Below are 13,311 nucleotides of genomic sequence, written 5' to 3'. Positions count from 1 at the left end.
GCTGCCTGGCCATGGTTATTGGCCAAGCTCCAATTGGAGCCAATTTCACCCAGACTCTACAGCAAAGACTTATATGCTTACGCAGAGGCCACTGAGAGACAGCCGATTCAACCGGGGATTTTCCACGTCAGGGGGATTCCCCCCCTTCGGGGCTCCCTTCGAGCCATTACCCGGAGCATGGGTGACGGAGAGATCGAAAGCGAGAAGTGGCCGTGTGTCCCCGGATGAGGGACTGGAACTGGCCCAGAGGATGGAGGTGGCGGATCGAGAGAGACGGCAACTGCAGCGGACTTTGGAGGATGTCATCCAGGCAATCCCGCAGTTGGTGATTCAAGCCATCAGGGAGGAGAGAGAGGCACACCCGGCAGCTCCGGCAGTGCCTGCTGCCCCTCCAGCTCCAGCGCCGCCGCCGCCCCGGCCTGAAGACACACCTCAACCGGGCCCAGCCAAAGTCCCGGTTCCAGTGCCACATCCTGGCAGTCTGAGGGGACAGGCGATACCTTGTCTGAAAGACCTCATTGAAACCACCTTTGATGGGAACCCGGAGGAACTCTCCTACTTTGTGGTTCGAGTGATGAAATTTGTGGAGAGGTCGGGCCACCTGTTCCCGGATGACAGCAGCCGAGTGGATGTGGTGGCAGCTCGGCTACAGGGCACTGCGGCAGCTTGGTATGTGGGGCTCCACAATGCCCAGGGTCCAGAACTAGTGAATTTGGACGCTTTTATGTGGGCATTGCGAGCCCAGTTGGCTGAGAACTCAGGGGTAGATACATCCATAACGGGAATATTTGAATCCTGGTTTGGGAAATGGAAAGGGCTGGTAATGTCCATACTAACATCACTTATTATGGTTGTGGGGGTTCTTATTGCATTAGGATGCTGGGTGATCCCATGTGTCCGAGGTTTAACCCAGAGACTCATAGAAACAGCCATATCAAAGAAGACTGCTTCTTGGATCCACGCCGTCAGGGATACAGGATCGACCAATCTCAGCACCGTCTCTCTGATCTCTTGGTTTAGTCCCAGCCGGAAGGACTCAGCCAAAATGTGGTCTGGCCAGTCTGCCAGTTTGGCTGCATGAATTTTGAATTCTGCTGCATAGTCTCGCACAGTCTTCTTCCCTTGCTTCAATGTCTGTAGATAGGCCCTTGCCCGAGGAGCTGCATTCAAATCCTCAAACTGCCTCCGTAGGGCCCACATAAATGCTTGAATGTCTCTCAGTTCCGGGCCTCGGGCGGCATGCAAGCTAACATACCAGGTAGCTGCTGCTCCTTTGAAGCGGGATGCCACCACATCGATTCTGCTACTGTCATCCGGGAACAAATGGCCCGACCGATCCAGGAACTTCTGCACTCTGACCACGAAATAGGGCAGTTCATCGGGGTTCCCATCAAAAGTCGCTTCGATAAGGTCTTTAGCCCTGGGTACCCCAGCCTGTGCTACTGGCAGGCCCCCGGGTTGTTGAGGAATCAGTGGAATTTGCTGCTGCGGCTGCGGCTGCTGCTGCGGCTGCTGCACTGGAACATGGGCTGGGGCCGCCTGTTGCTGCTGGCCGGCTTGGGCTTGCCCTGCTCCGCGGTGTGCTTCATATTCCACCTGTTCGTAAACATCCCGTACCAGGTGAGGCAGATTTTCTATCACCTCCCTCAGCGTGTGCTGTAAATCCTTCACCATACGGTTCGTCACATTCCAGTCGTGGGAGCTGTCTCGTCTTCTCGCCCCCATCAGCTCTTGTGATTGCCGAAGCCCCTCGGTGCCGAAATCGCTCCAGCTCGGGAGGGGGGTTTCCTGGCTAGTCCGTGGAGACATGTACAGTGTCGCTGTCACCCTCTTGGGTCCAGTGGCCCCGGCAGGAGTAGCCGGCGTCAATTTCTCAAGCTCGGCCTCCTTCTCCTCAGCGAGGTCTTTCGTTTCGGACCCCTCCAGGGTCTGCTCTGCGGATAGAGATTTCCCATCGTCGTCATTCATATCGGTGGTGATATGGGTGGAACAATTTGGAAAGAAAGATTCTAAACAGTCTGTGAGGGTACCATCGATCAACGAGTCACTTCTCAGTCAAGAGGATGACTTTATTAAAAGATGTTTCACCAACAAGGTTTCTGTTTAGAATGGTGTACAATGAAGCAAGCCGGTAACATGAACAAAGTTCCCTTGTTGAGCGGTGGCGCAGGCAGTAAAACGCCTGCTTTAGTAACATCACTCAGGCAGCCACTGTGGCTGTTCGAGTACCACCGCGGTCGAGGTGAGCTCTCGACCTTTATCCCAGCTCCCGCCCACCCAGCCGTTCGAAAAGCAATTAGTTGCAAGTAGATAAATGGGTACCCACCCTTAGTAGGGTGGGGGGCACCCTGCCTGATGTCGGATGGTCGGCGGCGACGGCGGCGAATGAGAACTCGGCTTGGCTCGGAGATCGGAGGTGGCGTGGCGAGATGGCGGCGGCGAAAACGGCAGCAGCAGCAGCAAGCTACAGCGATCGACATGGTGACATGGTGACCCCTGGTGGCCAGGAGAGGGGAAAACATCTAGACGGCTGCTGAGACGGGGCACATTGATAACGTCAGACGCTGGCGCAGCGGAGCCAGAAGGACGTGGCTGGGACCAGCAGAAGACGCGAGTCGTGCACCCCATAGGAAGGACTATCCGGAACGAATGCCAAAGCCAAGTGCCGAAGCTGAGAAACATCCCAACCACCACCACAAGGGTGCTGATAGGTAACCCTACCCCATATAACTCTGTGGCCCTAGTTAGGGAAACTCGTGTGATTAGCACCAATTGTAAGCCGCTCTGAGACCCTCTGTGAAAAAGAGGATTCGAGCGGGATATAAAGTTGAAGGTTAAATAAAAATAAAAATAAAATAAAGTTCAAACAGGCTCAATACCAATGAGATACCTTCCCGCCCGGGAAGAATAGCGCCAAAGCAATGGGAATCATAACGGCCTGGGTATTCCAAAACAATTTAGTTCTCAGGCTCTGAATAATAGCAGTAGACATAAGCGGTCTCCCTTATCTCCCATCTGCCCTTGAAGTGTTGTTGCAGTTCGCTAACAAGCTGGTTGTTTATAAGCATGCGCAATGGTTGCTAGGTAACAACTATAAACAGATGAGTTAATACAGAAGGTAATGCAAGGTTAAGAGGCACTGACAGATGAAATATATATACAATGGATCAAACATGACAGCTTGCTGACACCTCCCTATCATGAAAATGCAGAAAACATGTTCTTTCTGGTAACTGAAGTTGAGGGTCATGAACTAAACCTAACCACCAATCTGGTGAGGGATTGTGAAATTATGCAAGCTAGATTTGATGCTTTATATGGGTGATGGGGTTTTCTGAGTGGAGGGAATTGTAAGAAATGAAACAAATAAGGACTTCTGACAGAAAATCTTAAGGGGCACCCAGAAATACTTTGCTTTATATTGCATTAAGAAATATATTGCTTGAAGCCAATCGATTAAGTATGCTTATTATAAAGCTAAGAAATAGGAACTAAGAAAGAGGAACCCAAGCCAGGCAAACCCAGAGTGAAAGTGGCAATTAGCTGGAAAACGGAAGCTTTGCAAGACAGTGGGCCTCTGGCTAAGTGCAAAATATTGTACAGCTTACTCATATATATATATATATATAATCATGTTTGCTCTTACATATTTGCTCTTTGCCAACTATGCAGGAAAACGAAAAGTTATTCTAGAGAAAGAAAAATATTGTGGAAGTGATGGCTAAACACACCAAAGACCACGGCCACACAACCCGGAAAATCTATAGCAACTCTATACTGCCAGGGCTCTTTTTGTAGAAAAAGCCCAGCAGGAACTCATTAGCATAATAGGCCACACCCAACAGCAGGAACTCATTAGCATATTAGGCCACACCCTGACAGCACTGCTCATTAGCACATTAGGACACCCCCCCATGTTACCAGAAGTCTGGTCATCCAGCCACACCCACCTTTTGCTTCTTATTCTGTTCACCTTGTTTGTTGTCAAAACCCAGGGAATTTTTTGTAGCAGGAACTCCTTTGCATGTTAGGCCACACACCCCTAATATAGCCAATCCTAATGAGTTCCTGCTGTTGGGTGTGGCCTGTTATGCTAATGAGTTCCTGCTGGGCGTGGCCAACTCGGGAGCCAGCCGGAACTCCGTTCCTGTGCTTTCCTGCCCAAAAATAGCCCTGCTGAGTCGTAAAGGAAGAGGGGTGTTGTTATATCGTGGCAAGTTGTGAATTTGGTGATGTTCCCTTGTTGAACTGTTTAGTCATTTCCCCCTGATCCCTTAGGGCCAAAAAGCTTGTGCTGTAGCTAGGTTTCACTTTATCTTCTGGCTGTTAGCTGTTAGTGTTTGTCCAAGCAGAGGCCAGGAAACGCCCTGCTTTTGTTCCAGTAAAACTTTGGTGTGCTTGTGGAATTATTACACGAGCCATGTGGGGTTAAGGTCTTTAAAGCATTAATCCAGTATGCCTCTTTGGCCCTTAAACACTGTGCAAGCTGCAGGCTGGGAGCTTGGACTTGTTTCAAGACACAGAAATGCAGGTGCTTATCAGTAGAAGAAGAGGAGATTGGATTTATACCCCGCCCTTCTCTATCCAAAGGAGTCTCAGAGCGGCTTACAAACTCCTTTTCCTTCCCCTCCCCACAACAGACACCCTGTGAGGTCGGTGGGGCTGAGAGAACTCTGAGAGAAACTGCTCTTTTTCAAGAACAGCTGTGCCAGAACTATGGCTTGCCCAAGGTCATCCAGCAGCTGCAAGTGCAGGAGTGAGGAATCAAATCCGGTCCTCCCAAATTAGAGTCTCCGCACTTAACCATGACACCAAACTGGCTCTCAGTCATCAGTATGACCTGATGACGTAAAAATGTTGAATCAACCGGAGCATTCCTCCTCTGCAACCCGATACAGCATCTGTGCTCTCCTAGTCTGATCTTCACAGCTCTAGTAGGAGATCACAAGGGCATTTGGTAGCATAAATCACCGATTTAGAATTACGATTGAAAAATTCTCTGACAGAATACTTCTTTTGCTTAGTTGCCATCCGATTCACAGCGTCTGGTAGAGCCTTTTTATTCAGGGCAGACGATGGATCTGTGATGCTTCTAAAACTAGGGATGGACTGCTTATCATAGCCAACCAAATCCCCAAAGAACCCTAAAAGCCGTAAGGTCAGGGGCACCAGCTGTACTGGCTCCAGGTTGCATACTGGATCAGGTTCAAGGTTCTGGTATTAACCTTTAAGGCCCTAAATGGCCAATGTATTTACGGGATCACCTCTCCTGGTACATTCCCCAAAGAGTATTACGCTCAGGCAAAAAGAAATCGCTGGTGATCCCTGGCCCAAAAAGTATCCTCAACCACAGCCAGGGCTTTTTTGGCCCAGGCGCTGGCCTGGTGGAACTAAATGACATCCACACCCTGTGGGACAGTTCCGCAGGGCCCACAGGACAGAGAAGTTCCGCCAGGCCTATGGTTGAGGACAGCAACGGGTTTCTATCTAGCCTGGCTTCCCCCTCTTTCCTTCTCTCCCCACTGGGGAATGACACTAACCTGTATTGTATGCATCATCCGTAAGCTGTTGCTTAATTGTTAAGATCGTTTTAACTGTTTTAATTTGTATCTGTATATTGGAAGTGTTATTACCCGCCCTGAGCCCTGTCGCACAGGGGAGGGCAGGTTATAAAATAAATGAATGGAATATTCTGCAGAAGTCTGCCATGGTTTGTCCTATGAACAAAAAGCGAAGGTCACAGCTACAAGAAACTATTGCAAAAAACACAAAGAAGCTGCCACACAGAGCGCTGCAAAGTGTAAATATATTAACACACACAAATGTCACAGTATATCAAAGCAGATAAATATTGTTCAAAGAGTCCTTTTTAAAGAATCATAAGAAGATGTTGACGTTGACGAAATACCCTGGAGTATGCTTCCGTTTCGTACTGTACTTCTTCTGAATGTACCTCTGTCAGCCTGCCCGTCTTTGAGAGTTACTTAGAACAATGGATGAGGACCGTCTTGAATATTTTTCTGAATGACTGCAATCTATAATGAATGAATAACTGGAGGACACAGATTTTGTTTACCTGACTACATTCAGAAGAAGTACAGTACGAAATGGAAGCATAGTCCGGGGAATTTCGTTAAAGTAAACGTTTCGTCCTATCCCAAGCCAAAAAAAGTCCGGGTCAGTCTGTGCGTGGTTCTAGCCATTCCCAGATGTCCTGCAAACGGGCTCTCCTGTGCCATTGACAGCAACTGCAGTCTGTTCTTTTGTGGGGAAATCAGTTGGTCCTGCCTCTCCCAAATAGCTAAGAACTTTCTTGGCGGAGACTTTCTGTGCAGCTAGCTATATCTCCGCTATCTGGCATTACATTTTATGACACACGTGGCCTGGCCCAACAAGCTCGCATTTATGTCAGATCCGGCCCTCATAACAAATGAGTTCAACACCTCTGGTTTAGAGCATGGCTCCCTAGCCTTTTTGTCCTTCGGACACATGTGGAATTCTGACATCCCCTTGGGGGAGGGTTCACAGCAACAAAATGGCAGCCACAAAAATGATTGCCACAGCTTAACATTATTATTTACATTATTATGTATTATGTAAACTATTCCCACTGAAATTGCTGTATGAAATTGGAATTTGGGTGACATTAGTGGTTTTAAGTTGCTATGTGAACCTTAAGGGAGTTATGAGATAGTTGTGAATGGTTGTGTGAGTGTATATGAGTATTGTTGTAGATCAACAATACTTTGTGGTGGCAAAGTAACATTTTTTAAAAAATCTGCACAGCTGATCAAATCTCTCACAGCCAATCAGAAGCCTTGTTGCGCAAAAGCCCTACCTACTTCCTAAAAACCCTTGGCGGGCACCATAAAATGTGTTGGCAAGTACCACGGCATCCACGGGCACCATGTTGGGGATCCCTGGTTTATAAGGATGTAACTCTTCCTAGGATTACACTGTAAATGACCACGAAATTCCATAGCAGGATCCTAGTCCCTAATAATTCTTCCAAGCAATTTGGTGAATCATTTTGTACAGTGCAACCCCCAGTGACCCTCTTAAATAATTCAGTTTTGAATAGTTTGCAGGAGGCCAGGCAAGTGGGTGCCTTCCTGACCTCCATAAGATGGGGGCCAACATCAAATTTAGAAAACAAATAAATAAATTCCGGACTGGAGATGCCCTGCCACATTGATATTAGGGTTCAGGAATACACTGTGAACCCCCTGAGGGACATTTCAAATGTGGAAGTTGTGTAAATTGCTCCCAAGCTTTACAGCTTAAAAGTAGGGGCAGGCATGAACTGGTTCATGAGCGTAAGTTGATGATGAATTTTGGCTGGTTCGCGGTTCGCAAACTGAAGTTCGCAAACTGAACTGCCACCATGCACTTCAGCGAATTTTAAGGCAGTTTGTGGCGGTTCGTGAAAAGCAGAAAGCAGTGATTTAAATGGCTCAGAGCTATTTCGACCACTGCTTTCTGCTCCCTGCTGCTTTTTGCAAGGAAACCCCTGCTTTCTGCTCCCTGCAAAAAGCAGTGGGGAGCAGAAAGCAGGGGTCATGAACTACTATGGAGATAATTCAGAACATCCTGTTAGCAGTCATAATACATGTTATTCCTAAAATTTTCAGCTTTTTCATTCACAGCTAACTGTAAAATGTTGCTACTCGGCTTGTGTTGTACATCTAGCTTTTTAATGTTTGCTTGTGAGTAGTTTGAGGCAAATAAGGTTTGTTCTTGTGAAGCATTTCAGTCAGGACACAGGTGGGCACTGCTAAGGCGGAAGGAGAGAACTGTGCAAATTCAATGACGCCACTAGAAGCTGCAGCAGCCATTGCATGGAAAGGGTATGTAATTTGGAAGTTAAAAACTGGCACATGTTCCTCATAGCTGTCAGCTATGCTGCCATGAGTATGGAGATGATTTCTAATTGCTTTGCATTCCTTCCCATGCGCGTAATTGCTTCAGAGCTGTAACGCTTATCTTTGATGTTGTACTGGTGGAGAATGTGGTGTCTATCGTCCGTGGGAGCTTCTCTGTTCCCAGCTTCGCAACCGTTAGAGAGTCCAACAGTATCCCGCACGCGGGAGCACACCTAATTGGTTATTGCTGGGGGGGGGCGCATACGAATGCCCTATATCCTATTATGCACATAGGTATCCTGCCATTCCTAACAGTATTCATGTTATTGCATCTATGGCTTTTCAATAAAAGTAAAACCTTCCTGGAAGCGTGTACTTCGTTGTTTAGCTGTGGGTCCTGACAATAGCCTTGCAAGGCCACCTTCCAGACTGAGCCTACTCAGATGGAGACACTGTTCTCTATCTCAGGAGGGTTCAGATGATGGTAGCCAATGGGAAGAGACCAGTTCCTCTTCTCAATTTTCCTGGAGATCTCGTTCAAGCGGTCCTGGAAGTCTTGGATGAACTGTTGTGGCTCCTTCTCTGTGAAGTACTCATTGGGGTAATTCCCCAGAGCTACCTGTTAACAAAAGCAAGACATAACATGTGTTGATGGAAGGACAGTGAGCTGCAGAGTAGATTTCATCACCCCTGTAAGGAACATGATCTCTAGCACCCATCCAGCCAAACAACTTACATGAGGTATGGGTGGCAACTCCGGGATGGGAAATGCCCAGTGATTTGGGGCAGAGCTTGAGGAGGGTGGAGTTTTGGGTGGGGAGGGAGCTCAACGGGGCTGTGGCGCCATACATTCCACCCTTCAAAGCTGCCCCTTTCTCCAGGGGAATTGATCTCTGGAGATCTGCTGTAATTCTGGGAAAACTACAACTCCCCCAGCCTGGAGGTTGGCAACCTGAACACCAGCCCTTGACATATCACTCTCTTTCCAAAACACTATGGAAAGCCAGGCAACTCCAGGGCCCAAACCATCTTCTATTTCTAAACAAGAGGCTTTCCCCCCGGCTAGGGCTGCCAAATCCCCCCGGGGGGCGGATTTCCCCCCGCTTTGGAGGCCTGATTTCCACCGCTGCGGAATCGGGCCCTGGGGGAAACCCCACCCCGGCGTGCACGTCAGCCGGATGTGACGTGATGACGTTGGGCACCCTGGGGGCGGGGCCACAGCCATTTGAGGGGAAAACATAGAGTTTTCCCCTCAAATGGCTGTGGCCCCGCCCCCAGCGTGCCCGGCGTCATCACGTCACATCCGGCTGATGTGCATGTGGTGCGCGCGCGCTCGGGACGCCGTTCGGGAGCCCCCCGCCGCAAGGAGAAACAGGTTTGGCAACCCTACCTCCGGCTGTCTGTCTCAACCACTAAGCTTCATCACAGCACCTATCCTATGCAAATATGTTCATGCCTGGTTGACCACCTATTCCTGTGGCCTCCAGTGCCTGGACTGGGAAGTGGCACTGCCACTGTGGCAGCCACTCCAAGCAGTTACTCCAAGTACATCAGACACAGCATTGCTCCAGAGATTGCTTTGTCTGGTCCCGCAGTCTTATATCAATAGCATGCCTCCCTTTACAAGCAGAAGCCAAAAATGAGAGATCACGGGAGGAAGTGGAATTCCAAAAACAACATCCATGACAAAAATGCTGAAGAGTCAATAAAGTTAAGTTGCTAAAACGTTTACTGTAGTAAATCTGTAGAAAATTTTCTTCTACTATTGCTCACACGCTAACGAATACTGCGCAATGAAAAGAATTCCCATTGTGAAGACCTTGGGTTCTGTTATTAGAGAGTCAACAGGGGATACTTCCTTCAAGAGTTGATAAGTAGTAATTGATAAGAACTGGGATTGCCTCACGCTCAGATAAAGCAAATATTATGAAACGAATTGTTTTCATTGCGCAATATTTGTTAGCGTGTCTTTATTATCTTTGTTGACTTTTCAGTATTTTTGTCACGGATGTTGTTTTTGGAATTCCCTTTACAATCAGGCAGGTAAAAGTTGAACACTGCAAGTAGCTAAAGATCTTCTGGGGGAGTCAGAGTTCAAGTCCAAGCTGTGGCATTCCAGCTGCAGGGGCCACCATAGCACTACAACAATTCTATTTTTGCGGGGGGGGGGGTATATCCTCTCAAACGGGGCCACCAGTTTCAGCAGCGATACCACCCTTCTCATCAGCTTGGATGGTGATACAGCACAGTGAGTGGAAGGCCTGCTGTAATCTCCCAGGGGAAACATCTCTGCCCTGCCAGCACCAGTTTTGCCACCCATTCCCTGGGCCTCTGTAGTTCGAATCACTCACCGAGTCTCCTGTTGGGGCACTAAGCACATAGAGTGTGCCAATGATCGTGCAAGTGGTGTTGATGGCGGGCAGAGTGTCCAGGTAGTCTTCCAAGCATGATGTGCCTTTGGATCGAGGTGGGGGCTTCCTCATGGAGGAGGGGAAGTTGGGCATCCAGGCACCATGTCCATACTGTGATCAAAAACCAAACATTATCCCCCCTCCATGGTCTATAGTAACCCCCCTCTCACCCACATAAGTAAAGAGCCAGAAGGAATTCTTCATCCTAAACACAAATATTTTCTTCCTACAGAATTCTGCAATTATACAGATTTACAGATTCCTATTTATTTCGTATGGATGTGAAAAACTAACATAAACAACACTATTTCTTATCTTTGAATTGCGTTCGTATACTAAGGGGTCCACCCATGTTTGTAGCCAAAACCCAGTAGGTACCCACATCCCATATATTGGGGCCAACCACTTGTTATTAATTTTATTTATTTATTTATTATTTGCATATTTATATCTCGCCCATCCCACGGGCGGGCTCAGGGCGGGTAACATCATTGATATCCTAATTGTTCCCAAATCTACACATATATTATCCTTAGGATAACAAATATCCTGATTGTTCCTAGACCTAGATATATATTAGTGTCATCAAGTTGCAACCAACTTATGGCCACCCCAGCAAGGGGCTCTGGAGGCAAGTGAGAAGCCAAGATAGCCTTCCTTGGTGGTCTCCTGTCCAAGTACCAACTCTGCTTAGCTGATGATACCCAGCTTTATTTGTTGATTGGCAGCCAGCCAGACACCACCCTGGCATATTTGGCTGAGGGGTTGGAGGATGTTGTGGGATGGTTGAAGCAGAGCCTACTGAAACTGAATCCCTCTAAGATGGAGGTCCTGCGGCTGGGCCATGGAGACTCAGGGTTGGGGTGCCAGCTCCCAGCTGTTGACAGTGTGCCTCTAGGACTGGCACCTACCATTAGGAGTTTGGGTGTGATCCTGGATCCCTCCTTAATAACGGAGGTCAGTCAATTGGCCCCCTATCTGTCTTGTCCTGACCTAGCTACAGTAATCCACGCAACAGTCACTTCCATATTAGACTACTGTAACTCGCTCTACACGGTTCTACCCTTGGGGCTGACCTGGAAACTCCAACTGGCAGAATGCAGTGGCATGGGAGTAGATATCCATCCTGCACTGAGCGAGCTACACTGGCTTCTGGTGGAGTACCTGATGAGATTCAAGATTCTGGTGTTGACCTTTAAGGCCCTTAACAGTCTGGTAGCCATGTATCTGTGGGACCCACCTCTCCCGATATACCCCCTAGAAGAGTGTTGTGCTCAGATGATCAAAATCTACTGGTGGTCCCCTGCCCAAGGGATGTCCAGCTGTCTTCAACCAGAGTCAGGGTCATTCTTAGCATCATCTTTTTAGGGAACTATTGTTTTATTGTTTCTAAGTCTTTTTATGGATTGTACGATGTTATTGTGTTGTACACCAGCTTGAGCCTTGCCTTGGCAGGGGAGGGCAGTTTAAAATCTAATTTGATAAACAGACAAATAGCTTCTGAGATCGGGGTATACCATGCTTCCTTCCCTCCTCCCAGTCCCAAATATAGGGTGACAGAGGGGTGATTTACATAAAAATGTCATGGTTAGTTGAAAAGTAGACGTGTCTTTCTGTGATTTGAGGAGGAGGGGAGGCTGTGATAAAGGGTAAAAGGGTAAGCCCATTCTGAGTGAAAAGAATGTTGACCCAAGAAGGTTGTCTTGTAGGATGGCATTACTGAGCGAATCCAAAGTCAGTTCCGATGGATGGCAACTCTGACCCAGCAAGAATCGCCCTCACTCTCAACTGGCTGCGCTTGTCTTTAGCGACATTCTCACAGAGCCAGATCTTATCAGAGCCGCATCATTTTATTCTCTACATGGACTCTGATTGGCTGGGATCTCCTGCAAAAGCAGAGGCAGGGGGGACAAGAGAAGAGTTGCTCCTACCTGCCCACTATTGATGGCAGCATGCTGAGCAGTAACAGTAAAAATCACCATTGTCAGAAACTTCTTGAGCTCCACTATTGTATTGAATGAGGATGGGATTCCTGTAAAGAGAACAAACACCCGAGGTTTCCAAGTCATGTCCCATGACTACTTTGAGATCTGTATTTCTTTCTCATTTCCAAGCTATGGAGCTTGGATACTGAGCCAAAACGTGCTTTGAACATCTTTCTGAGTGAGGTGGAGTTCACTGAACAGCATGAAAAAGTACTGAATGGCATGATGTGCTTAGCTATGGGGGATCCCAATGATGGAGGGGAGAGGACATTTACCAGAAGACTTTCGACTCAGGAAACCTTCCGTAAAGATGTCTTTTATCCATCCCTGCAGTTCATAATCTTCCCGCACAGATTCATCCCTTGAATAGTAGAAGTCAACAATATCGGAGACAAAACTGAAGGAGGAAAGAGAGAAGCAGAAAGCGAGTCAGTTTTGCAGAGCTGGGGCACAGCTGGTCTCCCAAGAGAGTCCCCCTCCGCACGGTATCCCAGAAAGATCCCTCTGACACAGGGTGGGACAACGAGTGGGGTTGCCCAAAGGATTCAGCATGAGCCAGAATATCGAGTTCTATCGGCGTGGGGGTAGTCTGGAGCTTTGGAGTCTGAAGGAGAGGCCTGAGCAGAGGAAAGTTTTCTCTCTGAATTGCCTCTGGGAGTGGCTGATTCTGTATTGGCTTTCCCCTCCGTTGTTTTACCGAACCCACATTGGAACAGAAAAGGTGCAGCTCAAAACCATATTCAAATACTCTGGGGCAACGCCGTACTGACTGCAATGTCACCCCTGAACAGCCATTAATCTATGCAGAAGGTACCATAAAACTCAATAATCAGAGAAAGTGAAAGCGGCATGCAGTGTACAGGATACCATAAAATCCAATAATCAAAGAAAGTGACAGCAGCATGCAATGCAGAGGGGAAGTTCTGTTCCATCGTGGGTTTGGTATAACAATGGAGGGACAAGTCAATGAAGAATCGCCCCTTGTCTCTAAATCGAATCTAGGAAAAAAACATGGCTCTCTAGATTAAAAGAGAGAGAGATAGAGAGAGAGAT

At 47.9% G+C, this 13,311-nt stretch overlaps 1 protein-coding gene across 1 annotated transcript in view; it reads right to left on the bottom strand.

Annotated features, from left to right (window-relative positions):
- Positions 1 to 13,311, bottom strand: part of LOC107115231 (arachidonate 15-lipoxygenase B-like) — a 54,141-nt gene that overhangs the window by 17,982 nt on the left and 22,848 nt on the right. The window contains exons 13-16 of the mRNA XM_015416889.1: positions 12,534 to 12,655; positions 12,205 to 12,305; positions 10,214 to 10,384; positions 8,284 to 8,481 (exon numbers count right to left, since the gene is read on the bottom strand). Of these exons, the coding sequence (XP_015272375.1) occupies positions 8,302 to 8,481; positions 10,214 to 10,384; positions 12,205 to 12,305; positions 12,534 to 12,655 (574 nt within the window). The 3' untranslated portion in view covers positions 8,284 to 8,301. The remainder of the gene's footprint in view (positions 1 to 8,283; positions 8,482 to 10,213; positions 10,385 to 12,204; positions 12,306 to 12,533; positions 12,656 to 13,311) is intronic.

The sequence above is a fragment of the Gekko japonicus genome, unplaced genomic scaffold (assembly GCF_001447785.1).
Source record: "Gekko japonicus isolate JY-2015 unplaced genomic scaffold, Gekko_japonicus_V1.1 scaffold3040, whole genome shotgun sequence".
Taxonomy (NCBI): Eukaryota; Metazoa; Chordata; class Lepidosauria; order Squamata; family Gekkonidae; genus Gekko; species Gekko japonicus.
Note: the sequence above shows the minus strand (reverse complement) of the source record. Positions and strands in the feature narration are given on the sequence as shown.